At 35.6% G+C, this 23843-nt stretch overlaps 1 protein-coding gene and 1 pseudogene across 1 annotated transcript; one reads left to right on the top strand and one right to left on the bottom strand.

Moving 5' to 3' along the window:
• Window positions 1-6646: 6646 nt before the first annotated feature.
• On the bottom strand, window positions 6647-7749 carry LOC129641580 (olfactory receptor 6C2-like). Its single transcript, XM_055566257.1, has one exon. The coding sequence runs from the start codon at window positions 7592-7594 to the stop codon at window positions 6647-6649; it is 948 nt and encodes a 315-aa protein (XP_055422232.1). The 5' UTR covers window positions 7595-7749.
• Window positions 7750-18426: 10677 nt separating this feature from the next.
• On the top strand, window positions 18427-20641 carry LOC129641579 (olfactory receptor 6C70-like; annotated as a pseudogene).
• The last annotated feature ends 3202 nt before the right edge of the window (window positions 20642-23843 follow it).

Genomic DNA, 23843 nt, shown 5'->3' with positions numbered 1-23843 from the left:
TATATTCTGGGGACTGAGCAGGAAACACAGACCTGGGGAAAATGTCCTCAGAGAGATACCTGTAAATAATATTAGCATTGGAAGAGTCCAGGTATGCAATGATTAGTATTAGATTACAAGACAAAAGGCACCCTTCTGTTATTTTATTCCAATATTATGCTAGGAATTTATAAGATGATAATGATAAAGATAATTTTTTCAATTTGTTAATCCTGTAAAAATGTGATTCGTGGTTAGCATCAATATAAGTAAAGAATGGCAACCCACTACACTTTCTTACTTGGAAAATTTGATGGACAGAGGAGCCTGGTGGGCTACAGTCCATGGGGTCACTAAGAGTCAGACATGACTGAGTGACTAACACTTTCACGTTGAAGTATTCCAATAATAATAGAGAAAACATCTTTTGTCAAAAGAAAAGGAAATGTGATAACTTATTGTTGATAGTTTTAAAATTACTTCCCAGATCTTTATAATTCTTTTGTTTTTACATTTCATGGGACTTTTTGTTTTAAATTGAAGTACAGCTGATTTACAATATTGTGTTAATTTCTGCCTTATAGCAATTCAGTTTTACATACACATACATTTTGTTCTATTACAGTTTATCACAGGAGATTGAGTATGGAGATTGAATATATTTCCTGCAGTATACTGTAGTACCTTGTTGTTTATCCATTCTACATATACTAGTTTCCACCTGTAAACCTCAAATTCCCACCCATCTGTCCTCCACTGTATCTTCTTATGGCAGCTACTGGTCTGTTCTCCATGCCTGTGAGTCTGTTTCTGTTCTGTAGATAGGTTCATTTGTGACATAGTTTATGTTCCACATGTAAGTAATATCAAATGGTATTTGTCTTTTTCTGAGTCACTTCACTTAGTATATTATATTCTAGTTGCATCCATGTTGCTGAAAAAGGCATTATTTAATTCTTTTTATGGCTGAGTAATATTTCATTGTATATATGTACCACATCTTCTTTATCCATTCATTTTTGACAGATATTTAGGTTATCACGGTCCATTGTATTTCTTTAGTTATTTATGGTATTATTCTATTTCATTAAAATTTTCAATACATATTTTTGCTTATGTTTACATATATTTTATATTAATTCATGTTCATATATCTTATATTTAGTTTCCTTTATAAGCACATTTAATAATGCTTCCTCTATGATTTGATTCTAATATATCTATGTATTATTTTCTTCATATATCACTTTTATGAGTTCATTGAACTTTTTAATATATAAATTTACTTTGTTCCCAATATTTGGAACTACCCACTCCAGTATTCTGGCCTAGATAATTTCATGGGTCCATCTTTAATTATCAACATACAGAGATTTCTAATATTTTTAATGACTAAATTTATATAACTTTAATCTTTCTTTAATAATTAGTACCACTTAAAATTGAAGAAAGTAGGGAAAACCACTAGACCATTCAGGTATGAACTAAATCAAATCCCTTATGATTATACAGTGAAAGTGAGAAATAGATTTAAGGGCCTAGATCTGATAGATAGAGTGCCTGATGAACTATGGAATGAGGTTCGTGACAGTGTACAGGAGACAGGGATCAAGACCATTCCCATAGAAAAGAAATGCAAAACAGCAAAATGGCTGTCTGGGGAGGCCTTACAAATAGCTGTGAAAAGAAGAGAAGCGAAAAGCAAAGGAGAAAAAGAAAGATATAAACATCTGAATGCAGAGTTCCAAAGAATAGCAAGAGGAGATAAGAAAGCCTTCTTCAGCAATCAATGCAAAGAAATAGAGGAAAACAACAGAATGGGAAAGACTAGGGATCTCTTCAAGAAAATCAGAGATACCAAAGGAACATTTCATGCAAAGATGAGCTTGATAAAGGACAGAAATGGTACAGACATAACAGAAGCAGAAGATATTAAGAAAAGATGGCAAGAATACACAGAAGAACTGTACAAAAAAGAGCTTCACGACCCAGACAATCACAGTGGTGTGATCACTGACCTAGAGCCAGACATCCTGGAATGTGAAGTCAAGTGGGCCTTAGAAAGCATCACTACAAACAAAGCTAGTGGAGGTGGTGGAATTCCAGTTGAGCTCTTTCAAATCCTGAAAGATGATGCTGTGAAAGTGCTGCACTCACTATGCCAGCAAATTTGGAAAACTCAGCAGTGGCCACAGGACTGGAAAAGGTCAGTTTTCACTCCAATCCCAAAGAAAGGCAATGCCAAAGAATGCTCAAACTACTGCACAATTGCACTCATCTCACATGCTAGTAAAGTAATGCTCACAATTCTCCAAGCCAGGCTTCAGCAATATGTGAACCGTGAACTTCCTGATGTTCAAGCTGGTTTTCGAAAAGGCAGAGGAACCAGAGATCAAATTGCCAACATCCGCTGGATCATAGAAAAAGCAAGAGAGTTCCAGAAAAACATCTATTTCTGCTTTATTGACTATGCCAAAGCCTTTGACTGTGTGGATCACAATAAACTGTGGAAAATTCTGAAACAGATGGGAATACCAGACCACCTGATCTGCCTCTTGAGAAATTTGTATGCAGGTCAGGAAGCAACAGTTAGAACTGGACATGAAACAACAGACTGGTTCCAAATAGGAAAAGGAGTATGTCAAGGCTGTATATTGTCACCCTGTTTATTTAACATATATGCAGAGTACATCATGAGAAATGCTGGACTGGAAGAAACACAAGCTGGAATCAAGATTGCCGGGAGAAATATCAATAACCTCAGATATGCAGATGACACCACCCTTATGGCAGAAAGTGAAGAGGAATTCAAAAGTCTCTTGATGAAAGTGAAAGTGGAGAGTGGAAAAGTTGGCTGATAGCTCAACATTCAGAAAACAAAGATCATGGCATCTGGTCCCACCACTTCATGGGAAATAGATGGGGAAACAGTGGAAACAGTGTCAGACTTTGTTTTTCTGGGCTCCAAAATCACTGCAGATGGTGACTGCAGCCATGAAATTAAAAGACACTTACTCCTTGGAAGGAAAGTTATGACCAACCTAGATAGCATATTCAAAAGCAGAGACATTACTTTGCTAACAAAGATTCTTCTAGTCAAGGCTATGGTTTTTCCTGTGGTCATGTATGGATGTGAGAGTTGGGCTGTGAAGAAGGCTGAGCACCAAAGAATTGATGCTTTTGAACTGTGGTGTTGGAGAAGACTCTTGAGAGTCCCTTGGACTGCAAGGAGATCCAACCAGTCCATTCTGAAGGAGATCAGCCCTGGGATTTCTTTGGAAGGAATGATGCTTAAGCTGAAGCTCCTGTACTTTGGACACCTCATGTGAAGAGTTGACTCATTGGAAAAGTCTCTGATGCTGGGAGGGATTGGGGGCAGAAGGAGAAGGAGACGACAGAGGATGAGATATCTGGATGGCATCGCTGACTCGATGGACGTGAGTCTCAGTGAACTCCGGGAGTTGGTGATGGACAGGGAGGCCTGGCGTGCTGCGATTCATGGGGTCGCAAAGAGTCGGACAGGACTGAGCGACTGATCTGATCTAATAATTAGTAAGTTTAAAAACTTATTTATATTTCTTCTATTTATGATAAAAATTATTTCTCAGAAGTTTCTATATAAATATTTTTGCACATATAACCACTTATATATATACATGACATTCTTAGTTTTAGGTAGAAACATTTTTACAATTGTATGGCTTTGATATGTATTTTTTACCAGATATGTTAAATATATTTGTAGTCTCAATGTGGGAAAATAAATCATTAGAATGAATGCGATTTGGTGGATAACCTTCATAGATTGTTTTAGAAAAAACTGAGCATTTTTCTTTGTACCAGAAAGAGTTCTTTCAACTACAGAAAAATAGATGATCAGTAGACAGTTCAGTTCACAATTTTGTTTGCCTGAGTCTAAGGGGACATCTGTAGAGTTTCCTGGGACGAATTTCCTCCAATAATGATTATAGGAATCAGAAAATAACAAATGAAAAACCAACTCCACTGCAGCAACGACAGGGTGTGCACATAGACATAATTCCAAATAAACTGGTCCAAACCTCATTGAATTCTCTTTCTTCTTTTGTACACTACAACACTATCACTTTTTCTTTTTTATAATTTCTAAAACACACTTGTTAATTTATTCTGTCAACAGTTATTGAGAACTTATTCTATATTCTGTTCCCTATGTCTCTTCAGTTAATGGTGTCTTTATCCAAAAATGAAAGGCTACTTTTATGTGAATGCAGGGCAGACCACAACTTGTGATGACTCAGCCAAATAGCACTTGAGAGACACTGTCCAACTTCAGGGACGATGTTTTATATTTATGGCATATGAAAGAATTTAGCCAAATGACTGGTATTTCATACAGGTGGCCTTCTCTAGAATTCAGTAGCCATAGGGTGAACACTCCTGTGGCTTGAGTATGAATTACACATATACACATTTGGGAGTTGCAAAGAAGTCTATTTTTTTTTCCCAGGGAACATTGGGATGAAACTCAAGATTTATAGGAATTTTTGTGCTGAACAAAATTTTATATTAAGTGTGCAAAGCAATTGAGTTTCCCATTTGTTATAAAACACTGAAGTGGTTCTAACTTTAGTTGTTACTGTGAGTGAGCTCTGGGCTTCCCTGGTGGCTGACAGTAAAGAATCCACTTGCAATGCAGGAGATCTGAGTTCAGTCTCAAGATCCTGTGGAGAAGAGAGTGGCTGCCCATTCCAGTATTCTTGCCTCGAGAATCCCATGGACAGAGGAGCCTGGCAGGGTCACATGAAAGGCAGACGTGACTGAGCAACTAAGCACGCACACATAGGAGCTCCAGGTAGACAAAAGAGACAGACTTTCCCAAATTCTCATCTATTCAAAGTCTATTTTGAAGTGCATTCACTGGCAAAAGGGAAGATATAGGGGGATGGACTAGTTGGATTATTTTAGCTGGTCAGGTTTAAGAGTTACTCCTGGAAGACATCTGGGAAGATGAAGAGAATGACAGTTGCTGTGAAAATTGTCTCTCATTATTTCTTCCCAAATAATACAAAAATGGCAAAGTGAATTGTACACCAGAAGTGGACAACATTTTATGCAAAAGGTCAGATAATAAACATTTTCACCTTTTTGGGCCCTGAAGGTGTCTGTTAAATACTTAACTCTGCCATTAAAAGTAGCCATAGATATTATGCAAATAGTGAGAATATACAATCTTTTTTTATAAGAACCAGTGTGGATAGATTCTACTCTCAGGACTTAACATTTCTGTCTCTTGCTCCAGAATGTGGGCCTTACTCCGAAGTAGCTTTCCCAGTGTTCAACTGGAATCCTATCATTGAGGAGATATTTATTTACAAGGGCTGTTACTTTGGCTGGGCCAAAACTCCAAGCCCACTGACTGATTGGCCTCCACTATCTCTGTCGAATGCTCAGCATTATCACCGGTGAACATGGATTAAACTTTCCCTACATGTGTTTAGTCAGTTGCTCAGCCAAGGACACAAGGGGAACTCATGTCCAGATTCCAGTTCAATGCAGCCCTGATTGGAGGATGCTAATCATTTCAGCTGACCTGATCTTTGCCAACTAAACTCAGAGAGACAGTCATGTTGAGCTTAGTCTCTGTCTCATAGTGTGGACTGAACTAGTGCTAACTGTGGGCTCCATTTACATAATTTCCCTTTTCTAGAGGGAAATTTGAGCTGCTTGTCAAATTATGAGTATATTTTCTTGTATACTCGATTCAGTTTCATGATTATTTAAGAAAGAAAATATGGGTTCAAACTCCTTTTCTGACAGAGGTGGAAGCAAAAGTACTAATTTTTGTTTTATTCTTTTTGTTTTTATGTGTGCATGTGTGTATGAGTGCTAACATGTTATTGTTATACAGGTGTGGTCTAAAATTTTCACCTGTTTCTTGAAGTAAACTCGCTTTTGTTCTCAGATGCTTGATATTTATTTTCATGTTTGGCTTACAATATGATTTAGTTGACAAGCCTATTTTTAATTTTTTTTTATTTTTTAACTTTACAATATTGTATTGGTTTTGCCATATATCAACATGAATCCACCACAGGTATACACGTGTTTCCCATCCTGAACCCTCCTCCCTCCTACTTTGAGTTCTTTCATTTTAATGTTTGTCTTGTTAATACTTTAAACAAAGATGAAATATTTCTTCCTATATGTCACATGTTTCTTTCAGTATATTTATTGAGTGTGATTGTGAAAATTCCTCAGTTGTGTCTGACTCTTTCTGATTGTATGGACTGTAGAGCCCAGAAGGCGCCTCTGCTCATGGAATGTTCCAGGCAAGAATATTGGAGTGGGTTGCCATTTCCTTCTCCAGAGTATATTTATTATACGTATGCAAATTAAATGAGTCCAGCAAAACTATTGTTCTGAATTTTCCCAGGAATCATAGATACTATATTTAACATGGCATACAATTATTTTTTTGAATAATATTAGAAAAACATAGTGAGAGATGAAGGAAGACTTTGTTTCTGAGAAATAAATTCTCATATTCTTTTAATGACTTAAATCATTTTGATTGAGATTAAAGAGAGGGATAAATGATTTGTTCTAAATAGTTTCACAATTAGGATTTCCAGAGAAAAATGTTTAAGTAAGCAATACCTTATTTTTATCTGATGGTTTAAATCCATTATGCTCTTAATTGTGTAAGAAAAATGCAGGTTTTTTTAATTATGTCACTGACAGCTTGTTTCACCTGCTTGTTCCTCAAAGTGTAAACAAAAGGGTTCAACAGCGGGGCAACAGATGTAGTGAGCACAGACACCCCTTTGTTAATGTCCACCTCTTCTTTGGCTGAAGGCTTGATGTAGATAAAAATACAGCTGCCATAGGTAATGGAAACAACAATCATGTGAGAAGAACAAGTGGAAAAAGCTTTTCTTCTCTGTGATGCAGAGGGAAATCTTAGAATTGTCCTGATGATACACACGTAAGAACGAACAACCCCTATCAATGTAATGATGAATGTCACCACTGCACAAATTATAACCACTTGTTCAATGAACCATGTATCTGAGCATGAGATCTTAAGAAGAGGAGCTGCATCACAGCCAAAATGATCAATGGCATTGGAGTCACAGAATTCTAGTTGGAGGCCCATACTGAGTGGTGTGATGATGATCATCAGCCCAGAGATCCAGCAGCAGAACACAAGGATGGTGCAGACTCTACCATTCATGATGGTCATGTAATGAAGGGGTTTACAGATGGCCACGTATCGGTCATAGGACATGGCTGCCAGGAGAAAAAACTCTGTGGCCCCAAAAAATCCAATGAAAAATATTTGACTAGCACAGGCGTTATAAGTAATGGTATTGTCCCCACTTGATATGCTATACAGGAATCTGGGAATACAGACCGTTGTGAATGAGATTTCTAAGAAGGAGAAGTTTCTAAGAAAAAAATACATAGGTGTTTTAAGATGAGAATCCAGGAATGTTAGAATGATAATAGTCAGATTTCCAGTAATGCTCAGCAGGTAAGTAAGAAACAAGAAGGCAAAAATCAGAACTTGCAGCTGTGGGTCCTCTGTAAGTCCCAACAAGATGAATGTTGTTATGACTGTGTGATTTCTCATGACCACCTTTGATGTTTTAGGTAATCTACATGTAAAAAGTCAAAGAGAAGGTATCCAAATAGATAAAAGAAAACAATTTTTTAAAAAATCAATAGAATGGAAAACAGAAACAAGAGACAAATGAATATAATCAAAAGCTGATTCTTGGAGAGGATTAATAACATTGATAAAACTGTCATTGAGACTGATCTTGAAAAAAAAAAAAGAATTTATCAGAAATGTGAGGTATGACATCATTATAAATTATACAGCTATTGAAAAGATAAAAATGTCATGTTTTGAAAAAATCTGCTAAATGGATTCAGCAACCTGAATGAATGAATGAATTCTATGAAAAATACAATCTACTAAAGTTAATGCAAGATTAAATACCTAACCTATATAGTTCTATTTTTAACATTACAGTAAAAAAATGAAAAGTAAAAGTGTTAGTCACACAATCATGTCAACTGTTTGCAATCCTATGGACTGTAACCCACCAGCCTTCTCTGTTCATGAAAGTCTCCAGGTAAGAATACTGGAGTAAGTAGCCATTCCCATCTCCAGGGGATATTCCCAATCCCGGGATAGAACCCAGATCTCCTGCTTTGCAGGCAGATTTTTTAACATCTGAGTTACCAGGGAAGCCCAAAGTAACCAAATACATATTTAAATTATTCTACAAAGAGAACTGTAGCCTCAGATGACTTAATTGTAGATTCCTACGAAACATTTAAAAACAAAAAGGAAAATACCATACTATACAAATCCTTTGAAACATCTGTCGAAAGCAAAATCCATAACACAATCTGATGGAATTGACACTGTATATAGACAAAATATGATAACCATAATGAAAAGGAAAAGAGTAAAGTGTAACAATTTTTTCTGTTACATTCTACCTCAGTGGCAAAATATTATATCAAAGTGGTTTGTGAAATGTTCAATGTGTAGATTATAATTTACAGATCACATACAAACTTTTAAGAAATGATATGGTAAAAAACATTCTTAAATTAAAATGGAACACTAAACTATTCAGTTGAAGGCAGGAAAGTATAAAGAAAAGAATGAACAGCAATGGGAACAAAGAACAATCAGCTAACAAAATGATAGAAGTCCAAACAGAAATGATGATACACTGCCTATAAGTGATCAAAACATATCATGGTAATCAAAAGAGATTATAAGAACAATTAAAAAATTACTTTTCTGGATGCTATATACAAGCACTCCACTTCAAATATAATAACATGTATAGATTAAAAATAAAAGAGTAGAAAAATTATATCATCCAAAGCATAATCAAGAGAATGCTGGAGTGCATATTGCCACCAAAGAAAATTAACAAGCATACAAAAGAAAATTACATATTGATAATTGAGTCCAATAACCAAGAACATAGTTTCTAGTTATTTATGTATCTGATAATGCATCAAAATATATGAAGGGTAAACTGGCCTAAGGGCTTCTAAAGTGGCACCAGTGGTAAAGAGCCTGCCTGACAATGCAGGTGATTTTAGAGACACAGGTTTGATCCCTGGGTCAGGAGGATCCCCTGGAGGAGTGCACAGCAACCCACTCCTGTATTCTTGCCTGGAGAATCCCCATGGATGAGGAGCCTGGTGGTCTATAGTCTATAGGGTCCAAAAAGTCAGACACTACTGAAGCGACAGAACAGCACAAACTGCCATAAATGAAAGATGAAATAGATAAATTAACAATTATAGTTGGAGATTCTCTTACTAATTAATTGATAGAACTGACTGAAAATCCACAGACATATACAAGAAGTAAACAGCATTCTCAAGTCAATTCCATATAACTGACATAAAAATGAACACAATAAAAAATGAACTTGAAATAGATAATAGACCTAACAAAAAACTATCTTTCTTTAGAAAGACATTTTTTAAAAAGTGAAAATAAAAGCCATGTAGACTTGTCCAAGGAAAAGTCTAATTTCAAACCCTCTAAGTCTGATCTAGATGTCCAAAAAATTGAATATTGAAGTCAGAATACCATAGGATGCATTCTTCGTGCAGATACAAATTTGGGGATTATCAGCCTAAATGAAGTCACCTTATTTATGAGAACCTCTTAGAGAGAGGATGAAATGAAAGAAAGGATTGCTTAGAAAAGACTGTTCTGTCACTGAGACATGTCTTACTCTGTGACCCCATGGACTGTAGCACACCAGGCTCCTTTGTCCTCCATCATCTGCTGGAGTTTGCTTAAATTAACGTACATTAAGATGGTGATGCTATTTAACCATCTCATCCTCTGCCACCTCCTTCTCCTTTTGCCTTCAATCTTTCTCATCATCAGGATCTTTCCCAATGAGTCATCTCTTTGCACAAGGAGGCCAAAGTATTGGAGCTTCAGCTTCAGCATCAGTCCTTCCAATGAATATTCAGGGTTTATTTCCTTTAGGATTGACTGGTTTGATCTCCTTGCAGGCCAAGTGATTCTAAAGAGTGTTCTCCAGCACCACAGTTCAAATATGACATATCAACTCTGTCCCTAAGAATTTACTATGAGGAGAAAAATATATGTATTTCATAGAAAATCGTGACAATTGGATCTTTATTCAAAATAACTAAAAGTGGAATGTAATATAAGGAAACACTAAGAGATTATAAATAAACAAATTGTGATATTTATAAACATGGAATGCTACATAGAATTATGTATCTTGATTTTAGTAGTGGTTATGAGGATGTATGTATATATTTTTCATAATTCACTAGAGTGTTATATATGTAGGTTTTATATACAATGCATACAATTGATTAAAGAAGACTAGTCATGGAGTAAGAGAAGATATTCGCAAAAACTCTCAAAGACAGAACCCAGCATTTATAAAACTCTACTACAAATCAATAAGACAAAACCAAGCCCAGTAAAAATTAGACAAGTTTCTTCACAAAAGAGGACATCTAAATACCAGTGAATATATGAAATGTAATCTTTTTAGGGTTTAGGGGAAAGGAAATTAAATTCACAACTAGCATACAATCATGAGGATAACTAACATTAAATGGATGGACCATACCAAGTATCTTTAAGAATGTATTGTAATCTTAGTTGGTGTGTACATTTTTAAAGACACTATTAAAACTTTTTTGAATATGTTTATTGAGTTTAATGTCCAGGTATGTGTGAAACAGGATATTATTATTCTAAGTATTTGCCCAATAGAAATGCATACATATGTAGTTCAAATAAATGAATGTTTAAGAAAATTCAAAGTGGCATTATTTTTAATAATTGAAAAACTCAAAACACTAAAATGACTTCCAATGATAGAATCAATTTTTAAATTGTAATTATATTCATAAAATGGAAGAGTAAAACAATGATGGTTAATAATACTGCTACATGCAATGGCATGGAGAGTTCTAACAAAATTTTGAGTGAAGAAGCAAGACATAAAAGAATTCCATTCACAGAAATTTCAAAGATAAGCACAGCAAATCTATGGAGTTAGAAACCAAGACATTATGGAGAAGGAAATGGCAACCCACTCCAGTATTCTTGGCTGGGAAATTCCATGGACAGGGGACCCTGGCGGGCTATGGGTTTGCAAAGAGTAGGACACAACCAAGGGCCTGAGCACACATTATTAGAAGCAGATATGAGAACTCATTGTCCTGTGTTAAGGCAAACATTGTGGTTTGCAAAAGGGGAAAATAATGCCACTCCTCACCTTCTTCATTTTGGGAAATATAAAAAATTTACATTAAAAAAGAAGAAATCAGGACAGTAACTCTATTCAGGTATCAGCATAAAGGTCTAGGTATATCTACAGCTTATAAGGTATAGTCTTAATGCTCTATTTCTATCCACAGCAGTGGACCCATGCCATTTGTTAACTTTTCTGTAATGTTAAACTATGGTAAACCTTTATAATTTTTAGAAAATCAAGGTAAACTCTGATATTTGGCCATATTACCTGACACTGTAGTATTCTATAACACTGTTTTATTTCTACACTTTTCCTCAATGTTAATTCAGAAAACCTTTAAAAAAATACATCTGGACTATTGTACTATGATTTGGCACAGGTTATATTCACATAGATGGGGTTAACATCCACTCAGTCACTGAATGTCAAAGATCATACCATTTAAATGAAGGTAAAAGGAATGGCTACCCACTCTAGTATGCTTGCCTGGGAAATCCCTTGGACAGGGGAGCCTGGCAGGCTGCAGTCCATGGGATCAGAAAGAGTCGGACAGGACTGAGTGAACACACACACCATTTAAACAAAACTTTAAAATAATAAATTCTCCTGGTCAGCATATATGTGTGTGCATTATATATATATATATATATATAAATAAAACACTGAAAGTGTTAAGAGTGTTAGTTGCTCAGTTGTGTCCATCTCTTTGTGACCCTGTGAATTATAGCCTACCAGACTCCTCTGTCCATGGGATTCTCCAGGCAAGCATACTGGAATGGGTTGCCATTCCCTTCTCCAGGGGATTTTCCCAAACCAGAGATCGAACCAGTATCTCCTGCATTGGCAGGCAGCTTCTTTACCACTGAGCCACCAGGGAAGCCTAGGGACTTCCTTAGATCTACAGAATTTGTCATCTGATGGGCTCAGGCCCCTGGCCAGCATTTTTTCCCCTCCAGAGCCACATTCTGCTCCACTGGTAAAAGGTCATCGAGCAAAGAGAAAAACAGAGATGCTTTAACCTACTTTGGACAAGAGAATTTTCAGACTCAAGTCACTGATTTCTAAAGCATGGCAAGTTTTATGAAGAAAGAAAACAAAGTTCAGAGAGGGAGAATGAATTCTTCAAGGTCATACAAATGACTAACGGGCATCTTTCTATGAAATAGAGGAAAATATACTCTCTCCTAAAACCAAGGCACATTCTATGGCCTCAGGCCAAATAACCAGATCTTTTCCATCACAGAAGTAGCACTCCCTTCTCCAGAAAAGGAACTGTTTTAATTTTTTCCCAAATTTTGAATAGAAAAAGATACTGATTTGAAAAATATGCAAGTACTTACACTTTAGTCTGTCATTCAGGCTTCAGATTTTTTTTCTCCCCACATAGTCTCACAATTAAACCAGTTATTAGTAGTGACATGGATGTAGTCTAGTGATTCTTTTCCACTTAACACTCACTCAAAGATAGTAATGGAAATGCATGAACAAGTTATATCCATTCTTATATCCCTGTGCCTAACATTTACCATGAATGACAAAAATTTGTCAAAATTTAAAAATGACCTATTTCCACAAAATATAGATAGAAGGAAAGACTAGTAAACAGGCCAAGGAAAACAAAATTCTCTTTCATTTTTGCAAAGTTGATGGCCTGACCCAACAATTTAACATGGAGTGGTTCCCTGAAGTTTCACCACAGATATGATTGAGGATGCTTTTTGTATATGGTCAACCTGTAACAGGTAAGATTAACTATGATAAAAAAAAAAGTGTCCTTGGTGACCATGCTCCAAAGTCACTAATGAATGTAAAATATTCATATAGGAAAAAACAAAGCAAAACAAAAGCTAACTAATGTACCTAGGAATTGGGACAGTGTCCTTGGAGACTGGAAGATGCATTAATAACATCAAGGTCAGAATGTGTCATGAGAATACTAAATCTTTGCCAAAATGATGAACCAAGTAACATTTTGTTCATGTTAATGCACATTTTATAATTGCTAATAACATGTACTAATTTGCAAATATTTATCAGTAATGTTTGAACATAATATTACTACCTTTTCACTGTTGTTGAAGTAATTCCTTATGCTTTCTTGAGATATTTGCATATGTTCAGGATATTAAGTCTGTGCAGATCTCATATGTAATAAATCCTATTTCACAGTTTTTTATTTAAAATTTAATGCAATTTGTGGTGATGGTATACAGAAAATTTGGTTAAATCACAGTAAAATCATTTACTGTTTTTTGTTTGTTTGTTTCTGAATCTATTATTATGTGAAAGGCTTTAATAGTCCTAATCATGTCATACACTTACTTATATTTTCTTCCAATTATTTTATTTACTTTAATATCTGCATCCAACATCCAGAAGGTAATAACAAGGAGGTATTGAAAAATATGTAGGAAGAACATACAGTGAAATAGGAGGGACAAACAGCTGGTGAGCATGGTATCATGGAAGTCAAGTGTAAAGTGTTCCCTGTGCCATGAGGTTTTGATATAGTGACTATTAATTTTTTCCCTTCTTCATATGTGACTGATTTGGCATTACAATTCTTTTATAGAGTTTCCCTTATTCATGATACATTCATATTCACATCACTATCCATAGCATTATTTATATTTACAGTGGTGCCACTATGTATCCTTTCTCAAAATGCTCTGATTCTTTGTTTCTATGGTAATTTTTCTTTTCAGTACTCTTGTACAAATTTGGCTTTTAAGAAGGCTTCTATGTCATTTTGGAATTTTCTCCTTGATTTTAGAGCATAGTAATGCTGTCAATGTTTGGATCTTTCAAAAGACAATGCTGGAATATAACACATTAAGAAACCATTATTTTACACTATTGCTTCTAATTTTTCTACTGAATTATTTTCCTATCATATTTATTTCTCCCTTACTTTCTGTTTTTCCTATAGTGATATTCTCAACATCAATATAAGTTTGTCCAATGCTAAAATCCACACAAAAAGAAATTAGAATTACTCAGTCAATACCACCAATGATAACATCCAAACTAAATGTAGTTACAAATGTATTTGTAATCTTTTTATAGGGAGTCAATGATAAGAATGTGATGCTTTTAAGTTACACACTAAATTATTTTTGTTTTTTTGCTTTTTACCTTTGTGATTTTTTATTCACTCTGAAATACTGTCATTTCTTTTTTTTTTTTAGATTTTTTAAAAAATTTTATTTTATTTTTATTTATTTTTTATATGTATTTATTTATTTATTTTAATTTTATTTTATTTTTAAACTTTACATAATTGTATTAGTTTTGCCAAATATCAAAATGAATCCGCCACAGGTATACATGTGTTCCCCATCCTGAACCCTCCTCCCTCCTCCCTCCCCATACCATCCCTCTGGGTCATCCCAGTGCACCAGCCCCAAGCATCCAGTATCGTGCATCGAACCTGGACTGGCAAATCGTTTCATACATGATATTTTACATGTTTCAATGCCATTCTCCCAAATCTTCCCACCCTCTCCCTCTCCCACAGAGTCCATAAGACTGTTCTACACATCAGTGTCTCTTTTGCTGTCTCGTACACAGGGTTATTGTTACCATCTTTCTAAATTCCATATATATGCATTAGTATACTGTATTGGTGTTTTTCTTTCTGGCTTACTTCACTCTGTATAATAGGCTCCAGTTTCATCCACCTCATTAGAACTGATTCATATGTATTCTTTTTAATGGCTGAGTAATACTTCATTGTGTATATGTACCACAGCTTTCTTGTCCATTCATCTGCTGATTGATTTTATTTATATTCAATTTTATTGTTTATATGTTACTTTAAACTTTAATGCATATAAAACAATGGTATGGTTGAATAATAAAATTTTATTTAAAAGGTATTCTTAAAAAGCTTCATGAGATCATTTCTTGACAAAGTTTTTTGCATGTATGGTATAAAAATATCAATATTTCAATCATATATTTATTTACTCAAAAAATGTTGAGCATTTGGATCCTAGGTATAGTTTGAGGCATTTGATATCTGGCTAGCTAGGCAACTTTCATCTACATATCATCTAATGATTTATTTACTTAGTTGGAAGTACTGTATAACAGTTAACAAGCTACAGTTTAGAATCAAAGATCTTATTACAGCCCTGTCTCCATAAACTCTGAACTTTGTCATAGTGTGAGCAAGAAAAATAATGTATCTAAGTCTCAATTTTTTCAAAAGTAAAAAAGAAAAGTTCATAATTATGTGTACCTTGCTTTATATGGTAATTAAATAATATAAACACAATTAACACAGTAATTCATGCATAGTAAATGTTCAACACAATTGGGCATTAAAATAATTAGTAATACTTCAAAATGTTTAAATGTAAGTGCACTTCCCCCAGATGGTGCTAGTGGTAAAGAATCCACCTGCCAATGCAGGAGACATAAGAGATGTGGGTTGGATCCCTAGGTCAGGAAGATCCCTTGGAGGAAGGCATGACAACCCAGTATTCTTGTCTGGAGAATCCCACAGACAGAGTTCCCTGTTGGGCTATGGTCCATAGGGTCGCAAAGAGTCGGACACTACTGAAGTGACTTAGCACGCATGCATTTACATCCTCAAATCTGCTGAAGAAAATATTTATTTCTAAATCATAATATTATGCAGAAATTTTAATTTTTTTTCCTTAATATTGAATAGAGTTGTTTTAGAAAAATAAGTAGGAGTAGTTTGTGGTAGGTACCCATATGCTCTTCTCCTAGTGATAATTCACATATTGGAAAAAATAAACAAAAAATTATCTTGGTATGTTAACATATATGTTTTATATATGATAGAAAATAATCTTCTAATTTGCAATGTTTACATAAGTTTTCTTTTTTAGAAATATTTTGGTCTGCTCACATTTTTGAACTATCTTAGTGATGCAATAGTTTCAATTTATTATCTTGAATAGTCTTTAAAAATTCATTTGAAAAAATAAAAGCCTGTTAAAATTCTAATCTTCAAAATGGATTATTCTTCATCTCAGTAGCCATTAATGAGTTCTTCTTCTTCAGATCCATAGTTGGGTTAGATGTGCATCAGCTTGATTGTGTTGGATCTTCATTGCTGTGTGTGGGCTTTCTCTAGCTGTGGCAAGCGAGGGTACTGTTCCTTGCAGTTCACAGGCTTCTCATTGTGGTGGCTTTGCTTGTTGCAGAGCATAGGCTGTAGGCACATGGGCTTCAACAGTTGCATCACACGGGCTCAGTAGTTGATGCATACAGGCTCTAGGCCGTGCAGGCTTCAGTAGTTGCGATGTGCAGGCTCAGCATTTGTGGCTCACAGGCTCTAGAGCACAGATTCAGAGGTTGTGGCACCCAGGCTTAGTTGCTCTGTGGCATGCGGAATCTTCCTGGCAAGGGATCAAACCAGTGTCCCTTACATTGGCAGGTGAATTCCTAATCATGGTACAACCAGGGAAGTTCTTAAGTCCAAATTCTAACTGTTAACAGGCTCTGGGCTTCCCTGGTGGCTTAGATGGTAAAGAATCTGCTTGTAATGCAGGAGACCAGAGTTTGATCCCTGGGTTGGGAAGATTCCCCAGAGAATGGAATGGTTACCAACTCCAGTATTCTTGCCCAGAGAATTCCATGGACAGAGGAGTCTGGTGGGCTACATACAGTCCATGGGGTTGCACTGAGCTGGAAACTGCTGAGTGCCTAACAAGTTCCCCCATTGCTATGCTTCTGCTCCATTAGTCACACTCTTTTCATCCTGGGCCACTGGAGATTCTGAAAACCTACAATTACAAACACATTTGTCCCATCCAAATCATCACACACATCAATACTAGTATTTGATACAGTCGTATACTAGTATTTATTTAGATTAATAGTTACTGATTAGGTATGGGCTTCCCAGTGGTACAGAATCTGCCTGTCAATGTAAGAGATGTAGGAGATGGGGTTAGGAAGATTCCCTGGAGGAGGAAATGACAACCCACTCCAGTATTTTTGCTTGAAAAATCTCATAAACAGAGAAGCATGGTGGGCTACAGTCCATGGGATCACAAAGAGTCAGACATGAGCACATATACAAGCACACACACAATTAGGTGTATGAGTGCTTACTGGGGATATGAGAATATAAGCAATGTGACAAGAAAATAGTAGTTTTTCACCATCACGGAGCTGCATCTGGCAAGTGGTGTTAGACTCTGGCTCTCTGTAACTGGGTGGAGATTGTGATGGCCTTTTCTGTGTTTTTTATTCTCATGGTGTCAATTACATGTGGAAAAATGCTGAAGTCCTAAATATATTATTATAGTTTTTGTAAATGTGGTTATGCTGCTGCTGCTGCATCTGAAAAGTTGCTTCAGTCATGTCCAACTCTGTGCTACCCCATAAAAGGCCTCCCACCAGGCTCCCCCATCCCTGGGATTCTCCAGGCAAGAACACTGGAGTGGGTTGCCATTTCCTTCTCCAATGCATGAAAGTGAAAAGTGAAAGTGAAGTCACTCAGTCATGTCCGACTCTTAGCGACCTCATGGACTGCAGCTTACCAGGCTCTTCCGTCCATGGGATTTTCCAGGCAAGAGTACTGGAGTGGGATACCATTGCCGTCTCCTTCTTCTGCTTTATATTCAGTTACAGTTTTTCCTATATTCAATCACTAATTATTTTGTTGTGCTATTACACACTTACACTCTCTTTTTCTGTTATTGTCATTTTCTATGTCTTCATCAATAGTTTGTATTAGAGGCTATAATGGGGCTGGAATCAAATGTCACTTTAATATGAAATTTAAAATTTTAGAATTTAGCTATTAGGTCTTAATTCATGATCTGGCATAATTTTATTTTGATGAAGTGAATAATTAAAGACTAATGAATTATTTTTGAAGCCTGAACCAAGGGTTTATCTAATTTATTTAACAATGGACAAATTTTTATATATGACTTGAAGTTTGTAAATGAGGGTGAAAAAAAAACTGCTATGGGTCAATTTCCAAAACTGAGTTGACTTTATAATAATAGTTTTTGCAACACAGTTTTAGAACATATCTTCAACCTCATGCAAATTTGTATATTTGTGCACATTGATTTTTTTTAGTATGTCATATATTGGATATAAAACTACTCATGTACTTTCTTATTTTTATACCTTTTTATTACTAGAGGTTGTTTGAAATCATGAAAGGTAAATGATGAACCATACAAGACACATAGAGTTTATTCTTCTATGACTGACAGATAATTCTCCATTACAGATAGTAGTTTTTGTGTTTCTGCTTCTAAATTATATGTTGAATGTTACTGGAGACTTAATCATCATTGTCCTCACTCTGTTGGAGTCCCATCTCAAGACCCCAATGTATATCTCCCTCCATAATTTCTCTTTCCTGGAAATTTCATTCACAAGCTCTTGCACTCCCAGATTCCCAATCACCACTGTAACCAGGGAAAATATGATTTCTTATATTGGTTGTATGTCTCAGTTGTTTTTCTACATATTCTTGGGAGTTACAAAATTTTTCCTTCTGGGGGCTAGTCCTGTGACCTGCTGCGATTTGCAAGCCTTTGCGTTATACATTCGTCATGAGCAGCACAATCTGTCCTCAGCTGGTGCTCAGTTCTTGGGCAACTGGCTTCCTGGTCATTTTCCCTCCAGTGATTTTGGGTCTTCACCTGGATTTCTGTGATTCAAATGTCATTGACCATTTCATTTGTGATATTTCTCCTATCCTACATCTTTCTTTCTCAGACACACATTTACTAGAAATGGTGGTATGTTGATTAGATGTGGTGACCCTCAGGATCGCATTGCTATTGGTAATTCTTTCTTACTCTTACATCATCAAGACAATTATAAGTTTCTCCTTTAGCTCAACAGCAAAAAAATTCATTTTTACTTGCTCTTTGCATAAGATTGTTGTATGCATCAGTTATTGTAGTTGTATATTCATCTATTAGGTTTTTGCAAAAGTATTTGTGGTTTTGCATTGATGAACTTTACTGTTAGACATTGGAATATACTCTTAAATAAATGTGATTATGTTATACAATATTTTAATGCACATTTCTCACCTCATGTTTTTTTGCTAATGACATTACTTGCTGTGTATTTTATATTTATTTTAGACTAAGGAAATTATTTTAGACAAAAAGCACATTTGAGAATTTTTTTTATTTGAGTTCAAAATGAGTCATAAAGCAGGGACACAACTTGCAACATCAACAACACATTTGGCCCAGGAATTGCTAATGAACATACAATGAAGTGGTAATTCAAGATATTCTGCAAAGAAGACAAGAGTCTTGAAGAAGGAGAACATGGTGGCCATCCAGTGGAAATCGACAATGTCCAATGGAGAGAATCATCAAAGCTGATCCTCTTACAACTACCCGAGAAGTTGCTGAAGAACTCAGTGTCACCCATTCTATGATCATTTGGCATTTGAAGCAAACTGGAAAGGTGAAAAAGCTTGGTAAATGGGTGCCTCATGAGCTGACCGAAATTCAAAATATTGTTGTTTTGAAGTGTCAACTTCTCTTATTCTATGCAACAAACAACAATGAATGATTTCTTGATCAGATTGTAACGTGACAAAAAGTGGATTATATATGGCCAACAGCAATGACCAATTCAGTGATTGGACTGAGAAGAAGCTCCAAAGTACTTCCCAAAGCCAAACTCAAACTTACACCAAAAAAGGTCATGGTCACTGTTTGGTGGTCTTCTGCATATCAGATCCACTACAGCTTTCTGAATCCTGGCAAAATCGTTACATCTGAGAAGTATGCTCAGCAAATCGATGAGATGCAGATGAAAACCACAGCTTTTCAACAGAATGGGCCCAATTCTCCACAACAACGCTGGACTGCAGGTCACACAACCGTTTCAAAAATTGAATGAATTGGGCTACAAAGTTTTGTTTCATCTGCCATATTCACCTGACCGCTCGCCAACCAACTACCACTTCTTCAAGCATCTAGATAACTTTTTGCAGGGAAAATGTTTCCACAACCAGCAGGAGGCAGAAAATGCTTTCCAAGATTTTGTTAAATTCCAAAAGGTGAATTTTTATGCTACAGGAATAAACAAACTTGTTTCTCATTGCTAAAGATGTGTTGATTGTAATGGTTCCTATTTTGATTAATAAAGATGTGTCTGAGTCCCATTATAAAGATTTAAAATTCATGGCCTGAAACTGCAATTACTTTGTTTTACCAACCTAATACGTGAAGCCCTCAGCAAATGAAAGGATCATTTTAAGCAAGGGAGTAGCTGTGCTCAATACTTCAATTGCCCCTTGTTGAACCTATCTTTTTTTTTTTTTTAATATTCTGAAGAACTAGTAAGTTAAACAAACCTTCAGAGATGTATCTAGAAAGATATTTTCTGCCTCAGAGAAGTAATACTATTTATTGAAATAATAAACTGAAAGCATAAAATGAACATTTAACAAAAGCTATTTTGACTCTTCTAGTTTAAGAACTGATCTCTAATATTCAATTTGTTAGATCACTTTAGCTAACTTGAGTTTAGAAATACTTTCCATATTACTAATATACGTCTAAATTTAACTTTCTGTTATTCAGTATGAAACATTTTTGTGTGAGAAACATAAAATTGCAAAATTTAATTTCTCTAATAGCATGTTAGAAGAAAATGAATGAAGGGATTTGGTTGTATTATAGAACATAAATTTTTAGAGTACTGTGTTTGTTAAATACATATGAACAAAGATAGTGGAGGTGCAGGAATTCCAGTTGAGCTATTTCAAATCCTGAAAGATGATGCTGTGAAAGTGCTGCACTCAATATGCCAGCAAATTTGAAAACCTCAGCAGTGGCCACAGGACTGGAAAAGGTCAGTTTTCATTCCAATCCCAAAGAAAGGCAATGCCAAATGATGCTCAAAGTACCACACAATTGCCCTCATCTCACACACTAGCAAAGTAATGTTCAAAATTCTCCAAGCCAGGCTCCTCACAGTATTTGAACTATGAACTTCCAGATGTTAAAGCTGGATTTAGAAAAGGCAGAGGAACCAGAGATCAAGTTGCCAACATCAATTGGATCATAGAAAAAGCGAAAGAGTTTCAGAAAAACATCTACTTTTGTTTTATTGACTGTGCCAAAGCCTTTGACTGTGTGGATCACAACAAACTGTGGAAAATTCTGAAAGTGATGGGAATACCAGACCACCTGACCTGCTTCCTGAGAAATCTGTATGCAGGTCAAGAAGCAACGGTTAGAACTGGATATGGAGCAACAGACTGGTTCCAAACCAGTAAAAGAGTATGTCAAGACTGTATATTGTCACCCTGCTTATTTAACTTATATGCAGAGTAAATCATGAGAAATGCCAGGCTGGATGAAACACAAGTTGGAATCAAGACTGCTGGGAGAAATATCAATAACCTCAGATATGCAGATGACACCACCCTTATGGCAGAAAGTGAAGAGGAACTAAAATCCTGTTGATGAAAGTGAAAGAGGAGAGTGAAAAAGCTGGCTTAAAACTCAACATTCAGAAAACTAAGATCATGGCATCTGGTCCCATTACTTCATGGCAAGATGGGGAAACAATTGAAACTGAGAAATTTTATTTTTTGGGGTCCCAAAATCACTGCAGATGGTGACTGCAGCCTTGAAATTAAAAGACACTTACTCCTTGGAAGAAAAGCTATGACCAACCTAGACAACACATTAGAAAGCAGAGACATTACTTTGCCAACAATTGTCCATCTAGTCAAAGCTTTTTTTTTTCCATTAGTCATGTATGGACTAATGAGATTTGGACTAATGAGATTTGGACTAGTGAGATTTGGACTGTAAAGAAAGCTGAGCGCCAAACAATTGATACTTTTGAACTGTGGTGTTGGAGAAGACTCTTGAGAGCCCCTTGTACTGCAAGGAGATCCAACCATTCCCTTCTAAAGGAAATCAGTCCTGGATATTCATTGGAAAGACTGATGCTGAAGCTGAAACTGCAATACTTTGGCCACCTGATGCAAAGAACTGACTCATTGGAAAAGACCCTGATCCTGGGAAAGATTGAAGGCAGGAGGAGAAGGGGACGACAGAGAATGAAGTGGTTGGATGGTATCACCAATGCGATGGACATGAGTTTGAGCAAGCTCTAGGAGTTGGTGTTGGGCAGGGGAGTCTGGAGTGTTGAGTCCATGGGGTTGCAAAGAGTCAGACATGACTGAGCAATTGAACTGAACTGACCTTGATTCTTTTAAAAGCCATATTTTAAAAAATTCTTAAATTGAATTTTGTCATTATTAAGTAAGCTTAAGATGCTGCAAGAGGCCTTATTCTTAAAAGTGTAATGTACATAATTATTTTGTAAAGTGATTTTTTGAAAAATCAATTTTAAACATATTAAAAAAGAATACTTTCCAGTTTTTAAATTGAAAGATTGTGGATTAATAATTTTAGTTGTGTAGCAAAATGATCTATATATATTTTTTTTCTTTTTTGTTTCTTTCCCCTTATAGATTATTTATGTTTATTTTCCCTTATGCTAAGTTGCTTCAGTAATGTCCAACTGTTTGTGATAACATGGACTACAGCCCACCACACTCCTATATTCATGGGATTCTCTAGGTAAGAATACTGGAGTGGGTTGCCATGCCCTCCTCCAGGGATCTTTCTGATCCAGGGATTGAACCCACCTCTATTAATGTCTCCTACCTTGGCAGATGAGTTCTATATCACTAGCACCACCTGCGAAGACACATTTTCCCTTACAGATTATTTCAAAATATTTAGATAATATATAGCATTCATCCCCTATGCTATACAGTAAGTCCTTGTTAATTATCTATTTTATTTGTAGTGGTGTATATATGTTAATGAAAACTCTTAATTTATCCCTTCGTCTCTTTTCTCTTTGGTAACTGTGTTTGTTTTCTATGTGTGTGTGTCTATTTCTATTTTGTTAGTAAGTTTATTTGTATGCTTTTTAAAGAAAATTTTGTGTATAAGCAATATTATATATTTGTCTTTGTCTGGCTTACTTCACTTACTATGATAATTTCCAGGTCCATTCATGTTGCTACAAATGACACTATTTCATTCTTTTTTATAGGTCAGTAATAGTCCATTGTATATATGTACCACTTATTCTTTATCCATTCATCTTTCAGCAGACATTTATGTTGCTTCCAGGTCTTACTGTAAACAGTGTTGTGATGAATATTGTGGTATATGTATGCATCTTTTCCAAGTACCGTTTTCTTTCCATATAGGCCCAGGAGTGAGAATGTAGGATCATATGGTAGGTCTATTTTTAGCTATTTAAGGAAACTTCATACTATTTTCCCTAGTGATTGCACCAGTTTATATTCCCACCAACTGTGTAGGAGAGTTCCTTTTTTCCCCACATCCTCTCTACATTTATTATTTGTATTGTTTTTGATGATGGCCATTCTGATCGACGTGAGGTGATATCTCATTGTAGTCTTGATTTGCATTTCTTTAATAGTTAGTGGTGTTGAATATCTTTTCATGTACCTGTTTTGGTCATCTGTATGTCTTTTTTAGAGAAGTATTTATTTAGATTTTCTGCCTATATTTTTACTGTTTGTTTGTTTTCTTTTGATTT

Source organism: Bubalus kerabau, chromosome 1 (assembly GCF_029407905.1).
Source record: "Bubalus kerabau isolate K-KA32 ecotype Philippines breed swamp buffalo chromosome 1, PCC_UOA_SB_1v2, whole genome shotgun sequence".
Classification (NCBI taxonomy): Eukaryota; Metazoa; Chordata; class Mammalia; order Artiodactyla; family Bovidae; genus Bubalus; species Bubalus kerabau.
The sequence above is the reverse complement of the archived record's forward strand: the minus strand, read 5'-3'. Positions and strand labels throughout refer to the sequence as shown.